Raw genomic sequence first — 21,683 nt, forward strand, 5'->3', positions numbered from 1 at the left:
CGCGTTAGGAGTTACGGATCAAGAAAGGGATCTGGGTGTCGTCATCGATGATACGCTGAAACCTTCTGCTCAGTGTGCTGCTGCGGCTAGGAAAGCGAATAGAATGTTGGGTGTTATTAGGAAGGGTATGGAGTCCAGGTGTGCGGATGTTATAATGCCGTTGAATCGCTCCATGGTGTGACCGCACCTGGAGTATTGTGTTCAGTACTGGTCTCCGTATCTCAAAAAAGATATAGTAGAATTGGAAAAGGTACAGCGAAGGGCGACGAAAATGATAGTGGGGATGGGACGACTTTCCTACGAAGAGAGGCTGAGAAGGCTAGGGCTTTTCAGCTTGGAGAAGAGACGGCTGAGGGGAGATATGATAGAAGTGTATAAAATAATGAGTGGAATGGATCGGGTGGATGTGAAGCGACTGTTCACGCTATCCAAAAATACTAGGACTAGAGGGCATGAGTTGAAGCTACAGTGTGGTAAATTTAAAACGAATCGGAGAAAATTTTTCTTCACCCAACGTGTAATTAGACTCTGGAATTCGTTGCCGGAGAACGTGGTACGGGCGGTTAGCTTGACGGAGTTTAAAAAGGGGTTAGATAGATTCCTAAAGGACAAGTCCATAGACCGCTATTAAATGGACTTGGAAAAATTCCGCATTTTTAGGTATAACTTGTCTGGAATGTTTTTACGTTTGGGGAGCGTGCCAGGTGCCCTTGACCTGGATTGGCCACTGTCGGTGACAGGATGCTGGGCTAGATGGACCTTTGGTCTTTCCCAGTATGGCACTACTTATGTACTTATGTACTTTTGAGTCTGGGATTGTTATTATTTCATTCAGAAAAGCAGTCTAGCTCCAGGTTGTCTTTGACTTTCCTTTGAACTTGGCCTTTGGCCCGATCATTTTTTAGTGGAATGTATTCATAGGAGACAACTTTTCAAAATGATTGGGGGTGCACAACTCAGTGCACATTTACTTTTTTGGATTTATTTACTGCTGTTTTGAATGAATTCACCCAAGGAAATGTACAGTAGGAATAAATCGAACATAAGCAATAGACAATTGCAGTAGTAAAAATATATAGCATAGTATACTACCTTACAATGTCAACACAATATGTAATAGACAGCGTAGGGTATAAGCAAAGAAGGAACATATAAGATAGGTAAGAGAGTAAGAGGAGTTAGAAAACAAGGTGACTAGTTTAAAGAAAGTTGCACATGAGGTCAGAGAGATGATTAAATATTGTCTCAGCTAGTGTAGGAGTGGATATACATGTTCTGCTGCAGTATGTGCAGCCTGTGTCACTCCGTGTGTGTGTGTGTGTGTGTGTGTGTGTGTGTGTGTGTGTGTGAGAGAGAGAGAGAGAGAGAGAGACTAAGAAGTTAGTTGCTTATTCCATTAAAGGTCTGGTTGAAGAGCCAAGCTTTCACCTGCTTCCTGAAGTACAGATAGTCTTGTGTTAAGCAGAGCCTTTCAGGGAGTGCATTCCAGAGTATATAAAAAGAAAAACAAAGCATGGTGGGTCATGGGCACACTTGGCCAGGCTGTATCTAAATGTAGAGCACAGCAGGTAATGCACACATAGGAGGGACTCATGTGGCCAAAAGAAGAGCTAGGAAGCATTGAAAGACCAACCAATATATCTTCCTCCCCAACCCCAGCTCATACCTACTAGTTTACTCTCACCTCACTTTTTCCCTTCCCCCACAGCCCATCTACACTACACTCATTTTATCCCTTCTACTACTACTACTTCATTTCTATAGTGCTACTAGACATACACAGCACCGTACACAAAGCATGTATGAGACAGTCTCTGCTTGGCAGAGTTTACAATCTCTTCAAGACAGACAAATAGGACAAATAAGGAATTAGGGAATTAATAGTTTCATAAGTTTACAGAATTTGATTTATCACTTTTCTCACTAAATCAAAGTGGTTTACAATAAAAATTTTAAAATAAGAATGCTATAAAATGATAGAAAAGAGCATCCACTGCTGCACCAAACACTCAACGATTCAACCTCTCAAAAAAATCTATCAAGTAATGCCCATATTGCAGAATTTCCCTTAATCCAGTCTAAGCCCCCATAAAAGCATTCTGAAAAAAAAATACATTTTCAGTTTCCCCTTGAATTCTCAAGACGTTTCCAAATGTGGGAGTGATTAAAACATACATGGGTATTGAATAGGTTAATAGGAGTTAGGAGTTAAAAACAGCCTCAAAAAGGAAGGCTTTTATTATTATTTATTTAGATTTTGCTCACACCTTTTTCAGTAGTAGCTCAAAGTGAGTTACATTCAGGTACTCTGGATATTTCTCTGTCCCAGGAGGGCTCACAATCTAAGTTTGTACTTGAGACAATGGAGGGTTAACTGACTTGCCAAGATCACAAGGAGCAGCAATGGGATTTGAACTGGCCACCTCTGGATTGCAAGACCAGTGCTCTAACCACTAGGCCACTCCTCCACTTTAGCTTAGATTTGAATACGGACAGAGAGGGAGCTTGACATACCGACTCAGGAAGTCTATTCCAGGCATATGGTACAGCAAGGTAAAAGGAACAGAGTGTGGAATTGGCAGTGGGGGAGAAGGGTACAGATATGAGGGATTTACCTGATGAAAGGAGCTCCAGTGGAGAAGTGTAGAGAGAGATAAGAGATACCACCCACACTCTCCCCTCCCAGGCAGTCCTCAAAAATCCTGCTTCCCTACATAGGTATGCACACTCCGCTCCTTCTCTTATTCTTCTGCGGCAAATGTCCAGCCAGTGGCAATCAGCATTTTTTTGGCCTCTCTACCGACATTATGTCTAGATATTCAATGCCAGGAAATGTCCAGGCACCAGCACTGAATATCCCTTATCTGGTTGTGTGATATTCAGCACTTAACCTCCTAAGGGAAACCAGATAAAGATACCACTGAGTTTTATGTGGTCCTATTAGTCTGGTTAACTTAGGTGCAGTTAAGTGCTGAATATTGGCATTTAACTGCCTATGTGCCAGATCTGTCTACGGACAGCAATTCCACATCTAGGAAGTTCTTATGAGCTGCTCCACCACCTGCATGCTCAAGCCTTGGATGCTCAGCAGGCAGTAGCTCCAGAACCCTAGAGCCACAGCTACACACAGGGCTGCCGAGAGACTGAGCCGGGCCCTGGGCAGAATCGCTGCTGCTGCTGCCGCCCCCCCCCCCTAAATTGTCATCGCCACCGCTGCTGCCTGCCTGAAGTACCTTGGCTGGCCCTGCCAGCTGCAGGCAGCGCTTTTCCTTCCTCTGCCCAGCACTGCCTGCCCCTGTGGCTGCTTTTCTCAGGTTACACATGCTCATTCTCAAAACTGAGCATGCACGGCCTAAGGGCCCAGCAGCTGCAAGGCAGGCAATGCAAGGGGAACCCGGTGCCAGAGTTTTCTCTCTCCTACTCCTGTTGGGATGCAATCACCCGGGTCCCGTCAGTAGCAGGAGAGAGAGACCCTGCCCCGGGCCCCCCCTGGAGGTGCGGGCCCGGGGAATTTTGCCCCCCCTGCCCCCCTCTCGGTGGCTACACATAGTGCTTTCCGCCCTCAGTCTAAAAACTCAGTAATCATATGCTGAGCAGGAGATACCTGGACTCAAAGGCGTGCATTCATATCAACCCACTGTGTGCCAGCTCAACTGCTAACAGCTCTAGGGGACCCTGAACAACTGGCTAGCCTGGGGAGCTGAACTGGGGCTGGCCATAGACTAATTGGTGCCTTCTGCAAAAAAGAAAAATTGTCACCTCCTTAGTAGTAGTAGTAGTAACTCCAGTACAACTCTCTGTCCAGACCGAATGCCTTATTGCCTTTTTAGCAAACCTTATTTAGAAATTAATATTGCATCACTTGGTAGATTTTATTGAGTCACAGAATTTGTTGGATACCTTTCAGTTTGGGTTTCATCCCAATCAGGAGGCTAAAACATTATGGTTATCTATGTGTGACAGAATTAGATTAGGTTTTGCAAAGAGAAGCAACTTTTTCTGCTTTCTTTGGATGTGGCTGCTGCCTTCAATACTGTTAACCACGTGATACTACTTGCCCGTTTGAAGCAACTTGAAATTGGTGGTCGAGTTTTAGACTGATTTGGATCATATACATCTGATTGCCTATTTCAAGTTGTCTATAATAGGAAAGCGTCTGATTGGGTCCCTATATATTCTGGTGTCCCACAAGGATCAGTACTATCTGCTACCTTGTTTAATTTGTAAGGTATTAACCACATTGGGAGTTCAACATAGGCTATATGCTGATGACCTTCAGCTTTTTGTGCCTGTGGAGTCATCTATTGACGACTGAAATATATGTTACTATGCATGAACACAGTTCACACTTGGATGATAACCAAGCACTTGGCTTTAAACATTTCAAATACACAGATTTTGTGGTTATCACAGATTTATTCTCACTGTAGTTATAAATCAATACACTTTGACTGAATTTCTGTCACTATTCTCTCTGAATTTTGAGAGCTGAATCCATCACTTTCATTTAAGCTTCAATTTAAGCAGATTATTAAGACTGCTCTTTAAGTTGAAAACATGCTCTAGAGATTAAAGAGATTGTTGAGTGAGGCACATTTTCAAAGTTACCCAGAGTATGATTGTGCCACATTTTGACTACTGTATTTCCTTGTTTTTTGGATTATCTCAGTCATCCTTGCAGGCCTTGCAAGTGGCCCAGAATGCCATGGCACATCTTATTTCAGGGACTCCTTAGTATTATCATATAATATATCAGTAAATATGATCTAATCTAGCCTTAATAAACCTTCCTATATTAATACTTTATTATAAAATCTTAAAAAGATACATGCAGAAATAGTGCAGAATTCAACAGGTCTAGATGCTTATACACTTATGAACCACTACCTGGTTTCTCATTAAATCTAACATTTCAATCACAGTCTGAATGAAGATTGACTCTCAGTTACTTATCTGTTTGAAAGGTCCATCAACCATTTTTCTTCACTAAAGCAAACAATGTTGGTATGACTTTCCAAACAAGTGTATAAACAACATCTAGATCATATGATGTAAAGTTATGACCTCCATCCAAACATGTTGTGTTTACGCAACTGTATAATCCACAATCAGTCTTTGAATTTTCCACTCATGATTCTCCTCAATACAGATCTGCATTTCACAAGACCCTTCCTCAGGAGGAACAATCTTAAATACTAAAAACACACATAAAACAACATAACATCTACTCAATACTGCAGTATTTTACAACATAATTATAATCGAAAGATGTCTAACTCCTTTCATAAATTTTGAATATACATTAGCAGCCTACAAGGAAGACAAAATTTCTAAATGCCTAGCTGGTCAGCAACCACCAAAAACCACTGATTGGCACTTGTTGCAGCTACGCATGTATAACACTGAATATCATCTGCCCCGTGTTTCTGGTTGGATAACATACTCTCAAGTCTACCAATCAAGCCCCAGACTAAACCAACCAATCCACTTAATTATTCAAACCTCCCTGGGCCACAGTTTTCCATAAGTATATTCATTTTGATCCTTTTGTAATAGTACCCTGGAATCATCCCCTCCTCTCTCTAAAACATGTTAAACACAGAGAAAAATTAAACTTCATATTGCTGAACATATCAGTAATATTAGGCTCCAAAAGAGGGAAGCGCAATTGGCCAGGCACTGGCTATTGGCTGGTTATGTTGGTAGAAGAACTACACTGGTCTGACTACAAAGGGCTTGACCCAGCTCCAATTGATTCAAAGTGCTGCAGCAAGACTAATAGAAGGTTGTATGCAAAATGACCACATCACACTATTTTTGCATAAACTTCACAGGCTACCAGTACAATACAGAGCCAAATTTAAAACTGTTTAACCTTCAGGGCCCTTAAAGAAAAATTTCCAGAGTACTTGAAGAACAGGATCTCCCTCTACATACCTTCTAGGTCATCAAGGTCCTCCCCAAGGAGTTTCCCTATCCACACCCTCTCCAAAGGACATCACACAATGTGATACCTGCAAGCGAGCCTTCTCCAGAGTAGCCTCCATGCTCTGGAATGCACTCCCTGAAAGGTTTCACGTAACACAAGATTATCTCTACTTCAGGAAGCAGGTGAAACCTTGGCTCTTCAACCAAGCCTTTAACAGAAGAAGTAAATGACATTGGCTGCACATATAGCAGGACATGTTTATCCACTCCTACCCCTAGCCAAGATAATGTTCAATCACCTTTCTGACCTCATTTGCAACGCTCTTTAACCAGTCCCTTATTTTCTTACTCCTGTTAATCTATCTTATCTATCTATTTGAGTGAATTCCTTCAAAAAGGCGATAAATAAATCCTAATAAATAAATAAAATAAAAAATGCATATTTTAGAGAGAGAGGAGGAGATCTTTCCAGGGTACTATTACAAAAGGAACAAAAATTAATATATTTATGGGAAACTGTGGCCCAGGGAGGTTTGAATAATGAAGTGGATTGGTTGGCTTAGTCTAGGGATTGATTGGTAGATTTGAAAAATCGTTGATGAAACATTGTTTGCTTTAGTGAAGAATAATGGTCAAGGGACTGTGATTGAAATGTAGTTAGATTTAATGAGAAACCAGGTGGTGGTTCATAAGTGTAAGAGCATCTAAATCTGTTGAATTCTGCACTATTATGCATGTATCTTTTAAAGATGCTCTAATAAAGTATTAATGTAGGAAGGTTTATTAAGCATAGACTATTTCATATTTACTGATATGAATATTTAGAACTGGTTTTTACTACAAAATCCCTTTAAAAATTTTTCTGTGATCATATAACAACCATATTTTAAAAACCTACATTGGTCACTGATAGAGCCTTGAGTAATGAGGCATCTTTAAGTATCACATTTTCACTGCAATCAATTAATAAAGGTCTCCTTGATGTCCCCTCGACAAGTGCAACAGGTAGACTTAGTAATTCAGGACCCAGCAGACTAGAAGCTATAAATTTAGTTTGTTCTAAACAAGTCATGTTACAGCAGAATCTGACTGCAACACTGAATAAGATAAATTTATTTGAGGAGACATTTTATCAATTTGTTATGATCAAGTTCTGTTATGGATAGGGAGGATAACAGCAATAAAACTGGTATTACAAACTCCGAAAAAGAGCTCAGAGCATCACAAACAATTCCTGACTGCATTCTTTAATATATAAAAATTCAGACTGACGTTATTAGCTTTGTACAGTCTCTGTTCATTCCAGTGTGGTATGACAGTTCAGCTCTGGAACAGGTTTCAATTCTTGCATCTTCCACATAGATCACAGATAATCTAATTTCTTTCTTTGCTGGCTGATCCTCAAGCACACAAGATGAAAGGTGACAGAGGTGTCCATTAGACAGATGAAATGATCTTCGCAGGGTTCATCTGTCCTGGGGCCCAATCTTAACTCGTTTCTTTATCACACAATTTTATTTTACCATTCTAGCTTCTTCTAGTTACCTCAAAGCAAAAATATCTTTAAAACAGAATGCATATGGAACTGAGTGCAAAGACCAAATGGATGTCCACTTTCAGAAATGTTCAGTGGTCTGAGATAACCCTTACTCAGAAAGACATACCATAAGTTGCATTAAAAAAGCTTTAATAAGGTCTCAAATTCTCATATAGTCACTTTACTACCTGAGGAAAAGTACCAGTGCTGTTGCAACCAGAATATATTTCATTACAAGAAATGCATTTTCTACGTACACTCATTGTTGTCCCGTAGCCCATATGTGAAGGAAATAAAAAACCAGACAGCTGCTTTTCTTTTAAAAACAAACAAAATACATTCTTAAATGTAAAATAATAAATCATTACGTGGGTTTAAACAAAGCCTCTTGCAAAATTCAAAACACAACAGGTTTCCTATCTGTGGGAATAAGGATACTAGGCATGGTACTTTGTTAATTTTAACATACAAATTACTGTCCTGGTTTCCATCAGTTTCCACTAAAGTTTTTGCCACAGGCATTTCCTCTGAAGACTTTAAAGTAGGATATTCCATCCGTTCTTCATTTCAAGTGAGCTTTCCTTTAGCCTAGCACAGCAATGAGAAATGCGATTGCTACAGCAAGAAGAGCAAGGCTAAGAGAAAGCATCTTTAGCTGCTCCCCTTCTCCTCTCCACAGCGGTGGCAGATGCAACTTGGAGCTTAAAGAGGACTTCTGAATCTCAGCTGAGGTGCGTGCTTTTGAAGCAAGGCCAGTCTTCACCAAGGATCTGAACTCCTGTGGAGAAAGCGAGACAGCACTCTGAAAAATGCGCATTGACACACATTAAGGAGTTATTCTATAACCCAGGCACTTACATTTACTTGTCCATTGCACCATTGCATGTGCAAATGTTTAAACTAATGACATTTACTCGCATATGTGACACAAACTCGTATTAGGTGTATATGTGATACGTAAGCTCTGCCCTTGTTTACGCTCTTTTGCAAATATACACTATGTAATTTAAATGCGCTTTTACAGAATAGTGCTTAAGTGGAACTTTGGCATTTATGCATATATGTGAACATGCAGATCAGAAAAAATACTACAAGGTGTAGCAAACTTTCAAAGTATCCTTAAAAAGCATAAAAACATGCAGTTTGCTAACAAAATGGCCAACACAGACCATTGAGGGGGCAGGGGCAACAAAAACCTCAAAATTTAAATAAACAAGGTCCAAAGCTCAAAAAGCATTGGCCTCAGTTTTTCCCAAAGGGATTCCCACACATTATCAATGGTCTCAGCAAACCATCAAACTCCAGAAAAAAAAGAGAGCAACCAAAAAAACCTCCCACAAATCTCTCTATATAAAACGTACCTCCAACGTTCTAATGAAGCCTCTCTTAGCCAACAAAGTGAAGGGGGTGAGATCGCTTTGTGTCTGCCCCGCCCACGCGTCAAACGTGATGACGTCGAGGGCGGAGCAATGACACTCAACCAATCGCATCGCTCGGCAGCGAAGCGTCAGGGAAGGAGGCGGCGCTCTCGACGTCTAGCCTTCCCTTCCCTGTGTTCCGCCTTCTTCTGACGTCAAGGATGACGTCAAAAGAAGGCGGAACACAGCGAAGGGAAACCTAGACGTCGGGAGCACCGCCTCCTTCCCTGACGCTTCACTGCCGGAACCGCCACGGAGGTAAATTTAACAAGAAGAAAAAAAAAAAACCGCATGTTGGGGGGACAGAAGAGGGTGGCCAGTAAAGTACAACAATGGGAGCGGGAGGGCAGGGGAGAAACGACAGCATGGATGCGAAGGGGGGGGGGGAGGGAGAAGAGGGCGGGCCAGGCTGGGACATGGGAGAGAGAGGAGCATGGATGCGAGGGGGGGTCATGGAAGGGAGAGAGGGGACTTGCTGGAAAAGGATGAATGGAGGCGGCAGGGGACAGAGGAGCATGGATGGCCATGGATTGGGAGGGCAGGGCTCAGGGAGAGAGGGGAATTGCTGGAAAGGGATGAATGGAGGGGGCAGGGGACAGAGGAGCATGGATGGGCATGGATTGGGAGGGCAAGACTCAGGGAGAGAGGGGAATTGCTGGATAGGGATGAATGGAGGGGACAGATGGGCATGGATGGATATGGATTGCAGGGCAGGCCTCAGGGAGAGAGGGGAATTGCTGGATAGGGATGAATGGAGGGGCCAGGTGACAAAGGAGCATGGATGGGCATGGATTGCAGGGCAGGCCTCAGGGAGAGAGGGGAATTGCTGGAAAAGGATGAATGGAGGGGGCACGGCACAGATGGGCATGGATTGGGAGGGCAGGGCTCAGGGAGAGGGGAATTGCTGGATAGGGATGAATGGAGGGGACAGATGGGCATGGATGGATATGGATTGCAGGCCAGGCCTCAGGGAGAGAGGGGAATTGCTGGATAGGGATGAATGGAGGGGGCAGGTGACAGAGGAACATGGATGGGCATGGATTGGGAGGGCAGGGCTCAGGGAGAGAGGGGAATTGCTGGAAAAGGATGAATGGAGGGGGCACGGCACAGATGGGCATGGATTGGGAGGGCAGGGCTCACACTCTCTCTCTCATATACAATGCCTTTCTGACTCTCACTCTCACACACTCTATCTCACACTGTATCACATTCACTCTCTATGTGCCACACAGTCACTCACACACTCGCTTGGTCTCATACACTCACTCTCACAGAGAATCTGTGTCTCACACACACTCTCTCTCTCGCCCACACACACACTCTCTCTCTCACACTGTGTCTCACATACACACTTGCACACACTCTCATTCTCACACACACACTCTCTCACAAACACACTCACACCCAGACTCACTCTCTCTCTCACGCACTCACACTTTCACTCTGACTCTCAAACAGTCACTCTCACATACACTCTCCCAAACATACACACTCCGAGGAAAACCTTGCTAGCGCCCGTTTCATTTGTGTCAGAAACGGGCCTTTTTTACTAGTCCTATATAATAAAACGCACCTCCAACATTCTGAAGCTGACTGCATGACTGAGGCATTCCTGCTCTCTGTATCCATCTCTTAAATTGACATCACGTACTTCCGGGTTCGTCACAAGCAGAAGTGACCAACCACACGAGGTTTCTCGGCTTCAGAATGTTGGAGGTGCATTCTATTAAAGAGGATTGGTCAGTTCCTTGAAGCACAGCCAGAGCGCAGCGTCCTGCACAGTAACGCTCAGACACCAGAGAGAGAGGGGGGGGGCATCTCTGTCACACACACACTCTCTCACACACTTTCTCTCTCACACACTCTGTCTCACACTGTATCACACAGTCACTCACACACTCTCTTGGTCTCATACACTCAGTCTCACAGAGAGTCTGTGTCTCACACATACTCTCGCACACACTGTATCTGTGTGAAACATACTCTCTCACACTGTCTCTCACATATGCACTTGCACACACTCTCATTCTCACACACACACTCTCTCTCACATACACACTCGCACCCAGACTCACTCACTCTCTCACACACACACTCGCACATTCACTCTCTCTCTCACACTCAGTCACTCTCACATACACTCTCTCAAACATACACACTCCAAAGAAAACCTTGCTAGTGCCCGTTTCATTTGTGTCAGAAACGGGCCTTTTTTACTAGTGGAGAATAAAGTTGCTCACCAAAGAAAGGGAGAAATACAGCTCAAACCCGGCTTGACTGAAGAGGCATCTCTTCCCCATACCAGAACATCAAAACCACCGCTGCAGATCTCCTCCAGTGCTGTAAACACGTTTTGGACAGCTGGAACATGTTTATGCATTACAACATTGGAGGAGAGATCTTGTATGCACTGGAGCAGCGGTGGTTTTGATTATTTGGTGTGGAGAAGGGATGCCTCTTTGATATAATTTGTGAATTACCAGTGACGTTGTCGGGGCTGGTGGGGATTTGGTGTGGAAAATTTTGGTTTTTGATGACTACGACAGACTGTGTGGTTTTGGGCTGTATTTCTCAGGTTTTTTTTTTTTGAGCAACTTTTTTCTCCGTTTGTGGGGGGGTTTTGGTTGCTGTCTTTTTCTTTTTTCTGGAGTTTGATGGTTTGCTGAGGCCGGTGATAATATCTGGGAATCCCTTTGTGAAAAACTGGCATGTTTTGAGCTCTTTGAGCTTTGAACCTTATTTAAATTTTGAGGTTTTTGTAGCCCCCCCCCCCCCCCCTTGGTCTGTGTTGGCCATTTTGTTAGCAAACTGAACATTTTGTGCTTTTTGAGGAACTCATACATGCATAAATGCCAAATTTAACCTAACCGCTGTTCTGTAAATACCAACCTAACTTACATGTTTGTAAAGGGGGTGTATACATATATACCCCTTTATGTTAGTATTCTATAAGGGAAAGTAGGCACCTCCTTCCCTTTATAGCAGGGCTCCTCAAATCCAGTCCTTGAGATCCACAATCTGGTCTGGGTTTTCAGGATTTCCACAATGAATATCTATGAGATCCATTTGCATTCACTGATTCCACTTCATGAAAATAGATATCATACATGTTCATTGTAGAAATCTTGAAAACCAGGCTGGGTTGTAGACTCCTGCTTTGTAGAACATGCTCTTACCAGGTGCCGTTATAGAACTGCCCTTTATGGGGGTAATTCTATAAGGCACCATCTAGTTTTAGGCAGCAGGAATACATGTAAATGGCAGTATTCCAGTCATGTGTAAATGATCACTTAGGGGCCAATATTCAGACCGCAGGAGTTAGACCGCCTAACTCTTTCGGTCGGAAGTAACCCAAATATTCAATGACCGGCATTGAATATCCAGTTTATTTTTAGCCGGTTTGAAGATAACCAGCTAGGTTAATATTCAGACTTACTCAGTTATCTTAAAACCAGCGAAAGACATACCAGGTTTTCAAGCGGCCAAATATGGCTGCTAAACCTGGTTTAAAAATCGGAGGTGAGCCAGTTATATTGTGTGATATAATCAGCTATCTGCTAACTGGGGATATTCAGCAGGGGATAACCGGTTATCCCTCGCTGAATATTGGTGGACAGCCAGTTAAGAGCTGCTTAACCGGTCAGCAGTCATTCTGGCTGGTTAAATAATGATAAATATTGGGCGGTTAAAGAATACCCACTAACAGAAAATTATGCACCATGTTTTCTTTTATATATGCATGCAGGTGCCTCCTTTTCTTTATGACAGGCTTGAGATAGTCACATGCCTACCCTCTTATCCTAGGTGTCCTGTTATAGAGTTACTTTCTTAGGGTATAATTTTATAACTGCACCTACATGTATAAAGAATGTACAAACTTGGCAAGATTTTCAAAATGAAAGTAATGAAAGTACAAGTGTTCTTTCACGTTGAAAATTACCCCAGGGAAAACAATGCACACACAAGTTCTCCTGCTCTTTGGCATGCACACATTTTCAAGGTTAATTTAAGTGCACATGCTTGAATTTTCAGAAGTATGCATGTAAATGAAAGTGCTAGCTCTTTCTCAACCCTGCTCTTATGAACATTTCCACTCAATCTGAATAAACATAGCACACATGTTTATCTGGCATTTTCAGAAAAGTACATTTTCATGGAAAAAGAACAATTTTACCTGAGAAAATACATTTGAAAATTAGCCACCTTGGGGATAATTTTATGACTGCCCACATTAGTGAACAGTATGCACATAATTATGAACATTTTCCCAGGATAAGTAGCCACACACCCTTACTTTTACACCTGATAATTTTTCCAGATACTTTTCTAAAAGTATGAGGGTAGTTCTAAACCCTGGCCCACCTCACCCTTAAGGAATACCTTCTTCTACAGCGTGTAGACATAAGTGCGAATTGGCCTGACTTTATATACCTTTACTCACATATTAAGCAGACTAAAGTCCATTTTGGTCTATCTGTGGAAATGGCTTTGAAAATGACCTTTCAAGTGTACTGGATAATGCATTTCAAATGGCAAAGCAAAGACACAGTGGTGATGATCTGACAAACTTTTCTTTGGGTAAACCTTGCTTTACCTGCAGAAAAGGGCTTTTATAAAATTACTAGGAAAGAAGGCCCATTTCTGAAACCAATGAAACGGGCGCTAGCAAGGTATTGGCTTCCTGCAATTAATATTTTGAAAGGGATTGTTAGGAGAAATGTGTTGTCATGCTAATGAATAATTTACTTTGTTGTATTATGTGTAATATTTGTTTTGTTGTTTTTCTGTTTTTTTTCTTTGTGTTGGTTGTGTTTGTGGGTGTGAATGAGTGAGAGATGCTGATTCTGCATGTTAGAGCTTGTGTATTTATTGGGGGGGGGGGGGGGGGGGAGTGTCTGGGTGTGAGTGAGAAACAGAGATCTTTATTCACCATGGCAGAGTTTGTGTATGATGTTGTGGTGGTGGTTGGGGGGAATGTGTGTGTGTGTGTGTGTGTGTGTGTGTCTTAGTGGGAGAGAGAGAGATCTTGATTTTCCATGTTACAGTTTGTGTATTAAGGGGGGTGGGAGGGGAGTGTGTGGGTGTGAGTGAGAGATGCTGTTTCTCCATGGCACAGTGTGTGTATGATGTTGGGGGGCGGGGTGGAAGGAATGTGTGTCTGTGTCAGAGAGAAAGATGGTGATTGTCCCTTGGAGAGTTTGTGTATGATGTGGGTGGTGGTGGGGAGGGTGGCAGAGTTTGTGTATGATGTGTGTGGGGGGGGGGGGGGTGGAGAGGGTAGCGATGTCTGTGTGTGAGAGTGTTTGGAGGGGGGACAATTGTTGGCGTGCGGGGTGGCGAGTAATTGTGTGTGTGGAGAGAGATCGGTGTGAGACAGGGGAGGTTTTCTGGCAGGATGTCACTTTTTTTTTTCCTGTGTCAGAAGGAGGAGTGCTTTAGATTTGTCTGGATTCTCTTAGGAGAATACATTTGTGGCCAGAACTTCTTCCTGCTTCTGTGATTTTCTACAGCTGCAGCCACCAGTTATTTCTTCACCTCTAACACATCCTGCTTGAGCTGTTTCTACCAGCTGTTTTTTTTTTTTTTTGCCGGCTGCCGCTTTTGACTGGGCCGGAGATCTGGCGGTTTATTTGGAGTTTTTTAAAATTTTTTCGAGGCGGGCTGGAGTTTGTTTCGCGGTCCTGCGTGGGAGGACTGGCGTTTACGTGCACGTTCCTGTGCAGGCGGGCTAGCGTTGGCGTGCTGTATGGTGCTGCGCTGCCTAGAGGGAGACGTGAGCGCCGAGCCGGGGACCCTGAGCTGCACGCTGTAGGATGTGCGGGGAAGTAGCAGTGGCGACATGGAGTGGGGAATGGTGGTGATTTTGGGGGGGAGGGGAGGGGCAGGACACGGCGGGAGGGCGGAACAGGGCACGAGGAAGTTAGCCAGCTGGCTGTTCAGATCAGCTGGGGTCCGAGGGTAGGGCTATGAGAGCGAGTGCGATTCCTGTGTTTGTTTCCTTCTCTTGACGTCGCGTTAGCTGTTCTCCGAGGGCGGGACTATGAGACTGAGTGCGATTCCTGTGGATCGTGTTGCTTTCTTGTGGTTGGTTAGTGTTGATGCTGATGTACCAGGAAGTGCACGAATGCCTCAAGGTTTTTGTCCACGCAGTCAGCAGTCAGCTTCAGAACGCTGGAGGTGCTTTTTATTATATAGGATAGTAGGGGCTGCATGCATATATAAAGTAGGTGCAGAGAAGATTTTATATGATGTAAGGAATATGAGGAGAGGGAGAATGAAAGCGCAAGGGGGAAGGAGGGGGCTGGAGAGAGAGAAAGAGAGAGGGTTCTTTTTCCCCTGAAGAATGGAGGAAAGGGAAAAACTACAACTTCCAACAGACCCTGAGTAGGACATACCATAGAAATGGGGACTTTCATTCCCAATAGCCCCCAGAGGTTGCTAGGAGAAGGACAAGAAGGGGGAATTGTTAAAACCTGTCACAAAGAACTAGGCAAATGGAAGAGGTTCTGAGCCTACCCAATCAGGGAGATGAGGAGCAGCTGAGCGGTGGGTGTGGTGAAGAACCCATGGACTGCCAAGGGGAAGAAAAGGGGGAGGAGGGAAGACAAGTGGAGCCAATGGATACTTCTGCTCTGGCTAAACTGAGAGGCACCCAGGTGAAACAGCAGCTGGCTGCATGGTATGACGGCTTGGTAGAAAAAGGGAAAAGGTGGCTAGCCCAGAAGGGGAGTTAAGAGAGCATGTTTACAACTGTTGGGTATTGGGATGGTGGTCAGGAGGTAGTGCTGGCCAAGTTGGGTGCGACCCTTTTACTCTCCCTGTGGTGATTAAGATATGAGGGAGAGGGGAAAGGTAGTGAGTGTTCTGCTTAAACTGCTTTATACGAACTGCTGGGATTTCTTCTTTGAACCCTTTGAACTGCTGTGTTTTGGGAATTGCTTAGCATAAACTGCTTTATATGAACTGCTGGGATTTCTTCTTTGAACCCTTTGAACTGCTGTGTTTTGAGAATTGCTTGGCATAAACTGCTTTATATGAACTGTTGGGGTGCTTGAACTATTTTCTTTGGGTTAACTACTGTATTTTTGGAATCATTCCTTTTTGGAGTGCGGGGTTTTGGACACTAGGGGCCAAGCCGCTTGGACAGCAGAGTCAGTACCTTATTTACATGGTGGATTACCATACTATCTGTTACCTGGAGGATTAGCTTATATGTTTTATGAGTGTGGAGAAGTAGCCTAGTGGTTAGTGCAGTGGACTTTGATCCTGGGAAACTGAGTTGGATTCCCACTGCAACTCCTTGTGACTCTGGGCAAGTCACTTAACCCTCCATTGCCCCTGGTACAAAATAAGTACCTGAATATATGTAAACCACCTTGAATGTAGTTGCAAAAAAACCCTCAGAAAGGCGGTATATCAAGTCCCATTTTCCCCCTAAATGAACTGCAAACTACCTCCGTGATGAGCTGGACCTATACTTAGAGGGCGGAGTAGGACGTGCCCAGGGGGATCCGAAGCGGGAGGCTTCACAATGACCTGAGTGGAGACATGTTTGGGAGAGGGGTTTGGATGCAGTCATGATTTAGGTCCATTTTTTATTATTATTATAAAAGATGAATGTAATTTTATACCCCTACTGAGCAGATGTATAATTAAGCAGGCGCATTTACCCCAGTTGCTGCAGGTTTTAAGAGGTTATTTTATAAGCACATACATAGCCCACAAAACAGGTACCTACCTGGACTTCCTACCGAGGCAACCCGTTATAAAATTACCCTTAGCATGACCATAGGCAGAAGTCAAGCAAAAGCGCAGTCTGAAATATATCCTGCTTTTAGCTTTCTATTTTTAAAATCCAAATTTTAGTAAAAGAGGATTCCTGCTGATGGCACATTGGGGTGGATCTCTTAAATAACTATCACATCAATAAGGCTTGTCATATTATACACAAATCTCTTGGCATTAACATAACAATGCTATACTTGAACTTGGGCAAGAGTTCTGCTGTTACACCCGTACCATAGCTCTCCAGTCACTTTGATTCTTTCCCACATGGTGTACCCAGCTGGAGAGAAAAAGACCAACAGAACTGTAATATTTTCTGAAGTAGGGACCTACCAATGTCAATCATCCTTCTGTTCTCTAATGAACTAGCTTGGTGATGCTCTGTAGTCCTCCCATGGGAGTTTTCTCCTGAGCTTCAAGCAGCAGCAGTGCCGAGAGACTTACCTTCTTGTTTAGCATATTGAGACTTGGATACTCCTGCTGGGACTTCTGTCACCAGTTATCAGCCTGATTAAAAGCTGGAAGAGTGTTGTAGAGTTGTGAGCTGTGTACTCTTGGTCTGGTAACAGCCTGCAGAGTCACCCCAGGAGCCTGTACACTAACTGCTTGATTTCGGCAAGCTGTTTTATTGTAAAAGCTACCTGCTCAGCCAAGTCCATAGGGAGCATATTGCAGTCTGTTTGTATTGTCAACAATCATTAAAAAAGACCACAGTAAGATTGTCAGGCATAAACAAGATACGTATTCAAGAAGGAAAAAAAATGTGTGTGTGTACATCAAACAGAAAAATGAGGTGCCACACTCTTTGAATGTTTCAATGCATAGAAAATGCACTTTTAGATCCCTGCTGCAACACCCTCCCCCCCCCCCCCCCCCCCCCCAGTCTTCATAACTACACTGAAATACTATGAGCTTGACATTTTCTTCCATTTTTTTAAACATGTTGTTATTTTTTTTATTAAGAATCATTTGCTCTGTGTTTGCAATTTTCTCTCCATTTTCTCCTTTTTACCTTGATAACTGCTGGAAGATTCAAGGCCTCCTTGCCTGGCTACTGTCCTAAAAGGAAGAAGCTTCCTCTGAAAGTGAGTCCTTGAGAAAATACTACAGTATACTGTGATTGTTAAGGACATCTTTGAAGGAAATGAGGTTCACTTGCACAAGATGATACAGTGGGTAGTAGGGCACCTTCAACTTGGAATCAGCTCTCTTTGAGCATTAGATTGAATTGTCTTTTATTAATGAAGAAGTTAAAGCCTTAGTATTTTCAGAAACTGTTAACAACAAGACATTGATAGTTCCCCTTGGTTATTTGGAAAGGATGAGCTGCGAGTCTGTGCTGTACTCGCTGGCAATTTGATTTTATTTGGGGGTTGGGGTATTTATTTATTTTTTCAGTTCTAGCTCAAGGAAAGTTATATTCAGGCACAGTAGGTATTTTCTGGTCCCCACAGGGCTGTAATCGAGGCAATGGAGGGTTAAGTGACTCACTCAAGATCACAAGAAGGCTCAATGGGATTTAAACTGGGCTTTCCTGGTCCTCTGCCTGCTGCTCTAACCATTACGCTACTCCTCCACTCCATTACATGTGGGTTGCATGTTATTAGGGTTTAGTATTTTGTTTTAATTTTTTTCCGCAAATCATGTTTATTGACACCAATTACAAAGCACAGCACAAGCAAGAAATGTAAGTGTGTAACAACAGGACAAAAAGCAAGAACAAATTAAGTATAATAACAAAGCAGTATGGCAATAGGTGGCTTAACGTTTTCTAATGTCTCCCCCCCTCACCTCTTAAACCACCCAGCCCTCTACCTCCCCCGTACAATAAGCAACACCCTGTTAAGCAACACCCCAAAAGGTGCCCAAGTCCGAAGGAAGACGTCTTCCTTTGAAGAAGCCAGGTCTGAAATTCCCTTACGCTTAAAAGTACAGAGATGAATCATAGCTGCTCTACACTGTGAAACAATGGGGGCTTCCGAGGATAGCCAAACTTTCAAGGTAACCTTTTTGGCTATCAAAACTGCACCGCAGGAAAGCACACTTGCCCACTGGTGGGCTTCCCTGCAGCCAGAAGACATCAAACAACTGACCACACAAAGGAGAATAACGATGCTTCCAGAAGGAAGAAACATGTGTGGCCTTTTGAGTTCAAAAAAGCTGCATGGCCAGACAAAACCAAAACATATGCCTGAGGTGGGTTCCACCCTCAAGCACACCTAGGACACTTATCATCTGCACGCAGGGTGTTATGGAATGAGCAGTGCAGTAATATGTACAATCGCAAGGTAAATTTATACTGCATTTCCCACAACAGTGTATTTTCAGTAGTACAGTAAATATTCAAAAGACAGTTTTTAAGTTGCTGAAAGGTTAATATCACATGTAAGTCCCCAGATCATGTCAAAGCTAAACTAGCATACTCATACTTGGGAAGCTGTTCCTGAAGATGACTGTGATAATTTTTCAAGGGAATCAAGAGTTGTACATCCAAGCCATACATGGTATTCAGGTGTTCCCACACAGTAGATGTCAGGTGGCTGGCATAGAATGGACATAGTGTTGGAACTGGATGTATGTAAACCTGTCTCTATTGCCAAAGCCATGTTTCTGGCTGCGATCATCAAATGTCATGAGATGACCCTCCTCATTGAGTACATAGTATAGGTATTTAATCCCCCCGCCAGCCACCACAAATAGCCGTGGATGAGCTACCCACCCTGCCCTCCCCTCCTCTCCACGTCCAGCGATCTCTTCTCTCCCTCTGTCCTCCCCTCCATGTCCAGTGATCTCTTCTCTCCACCTCCCTTCCCATCCATGTCCAGCGATTCTCCCTGCCCTCCCTCAGCTCGACAGCCTTCCTCTCTGTTCCTTCCTGCCCCCCCCCCCCCCCCACGTGTTTAAACCTTTTAATTTCCTCTCAGCGATGGCAGTGAAGCACACAATACAGCGGGCTCACCTCCAGCCTTTCCCTTTCCTCACACAGTGCCCTGCCCTCGCGGAAACAGGAAATACATCATCGCAAGAAGGCGGGACACTGAGTGAGGGAAGGGAAAGGCTAGAGGTGAGCCCGCTGTGTTGTGTGCTTCACTGCCGTCACTGCGAGGAATAGTGCTGGGCAGACTTACACGGTCTGTGCCAGAGCCAGTGGTGGGAGGCAGGGCTGGTGGTTGGGAGGCGGGGATAGTGCTGGGCAGACTTGTACGGTCTGTGCCCTGAAAATGACAGTTATAAATCAAGGTAAGATATACACAAAAAGTAGCACATATGAGTTTGTCTTGTTGGGCAGACTGGATGGACCGTGCAGGTCTTTTTCTGCCGTCATCTAATATGTTACTATGCTACTATATAAAAGGTTTAAACGCGCTTGAGGGGGGAGGAGGGCAGGAAGGAACGAAGAGGAAGTCTGTCCGGGAGGTGAGGGCGGGAAGAGCTGCCTGTAGCTTTGCGCCAGCCCTGTGTTTGGGGGGGCATTTGCCCCCCACAAACTACGCCCATGAGAAACCCAACACAACTGGATAAAGATGATCAGGTAATTGTTTGTGATTTAAGTCCCTTCTTCGAGTAATATTTGTGCTATCTCTCCATGGTCCTTGGTATTTTTCTAAAATCCAAGTATTAAATATGAGATGTATCTCATTGCATGGCTTATATCCATCTACAATGTACTCAGTAATCAAAAGGAGGTGAGAAGGTTTATCAGGAGCAAACTTTGTTGGGAATTTTGGAAAGTACTGAACTCACAAATGAACTTAAAACAAATCATGCAAAATATGTTTTCTATAACTCTTAACTGAACTTTTGGTTGTAAAAAATTATACTGTTCTAAGAACATAATATAGATCATACTGAGCTAGACCAAAGGGTCATTTAACCCAGTATCATGTCTGATAATGGCCAATCCAAGATAGGAGTAACTAGCAGGATCCTAAAGAGGAGATCATTCCTTGGTGCTCACAGCCAGAGAGAGAAGCAGTGTTTTTCCCCAAGTTTATTTCTATATCTATGGTTCACTCTATACATTTCTCACAGCAGAGTTTTGTATAGGCTCCTAAATCCTGAGCCCAAATAAACTGCTAGTGCAGCATCAGTTGCTCAGTTCACAGAAATTAAGGAAAGATAAAAGACAAACATAAGAACATAAAAATAGCCATAGTGGGTCAGACCAATGGTCCATCTAGCCCAGTATCCTGCTTCCAACTGTGGCCAATCCTGGTTACATGTAACTGGATTGGCAACATTCCATGCTACCAATCCCAGGAGAAGCAGTGGCTTCCCCATGTTCACATCAATAGCAGACAATGGACTTTTCCTCCAGGTACTTATCCAAACCTTTTTTTAACCTAGATATGCTGACTACTGATATAGAATCCCCCAGCAGTGAGTTCCAGAGCTTAACTGTTCTTTGAGTGAAAAAACATTTCCTCCTATTTGTTTTAAAAGTATTTCAATGTAACTTCATTGAGTGTCCCCTGGTCTTTTTACTTTTTGAAAGACTGAAAAATTGATTCACTTTTACCCATTCTACACCACTCAGGATTTTAAAAACCTCAATCATATCCCCCCTCAGCCATCTCTTTTCCAAGCTGAGGAGCCCTAATCTCTTTAGCTTTTCCTTATATGGGAGGAGTTCTATCCCCTTTAACATTTTGGTCGCTCTTCTTTGAACCTTTTCTAACTCCACTATATCTTTTTTGCGATACGGCGACTGGAATTGAAGGCAATACTCAAGGTGAGATCGCACCATGGAGTGATGCAGAGGCATTATAATATTCTTGGTCTTATTTTCCATCCCTTTCTTAATAATTCCTAGCATCCCATATCTTGTCCCAGTTGGAGTATAGTTCCACCATTGGTTAGCCAACTTCCAGCTGCACACACGTTCTCTTGAGGATGCCGACTAAGGAAACACATGGACCGTGTTGAGAACACATTAAATGGAACCTTTTCTTTATGAAACGTTAAAGGACAACAATATTTTAAAGTTAAGAATTATGATTCACAAGTAGAAATTA

General features: G+C 43.4%; 1 protein-coding gene across 1 annotated transcript in view; it reads right to left on the reverse strand.

Moving 5' to 3' along the window:
* Window positions 1–7,025: 7,025 nt before the first annotated feature.
* CDKAL1 (CDK5 regulatory subunit associated protein 1 like 1) overlaps window positions 7,026–21,683 on the reverse strand; it is a 1,735,794-nt gene continuing 1,721,136 nt past the window's right edge. The window contains exon 15 of the mRNA XM_030211517.1: window positions 7,026–8,243. Within this exon, the coding sequence (XP_030067377.1) occupies window positions 8,049–8,243 (195 nt within the window). The 3' untranslated portion in view covers window positions 7,026–8,048. The remainder of the gene's footprint in view (window positions 8,244–21,683) is intronic.

Source organism: Microcaecilia unicolor, chromosome 1 (genome assembly GCF_901765095.1).
Source record: "Microcaecilia unicolor chromosome 1, aMicUni1.1, whole genome shotgun sequence".
Taxonomy (NCBI): Eukaryota; Metazoa; Chordata; class Amphibia; order Gymnophiona; family Siphonopidae; genus Microcaecilia; species Microcaecilia unicolor.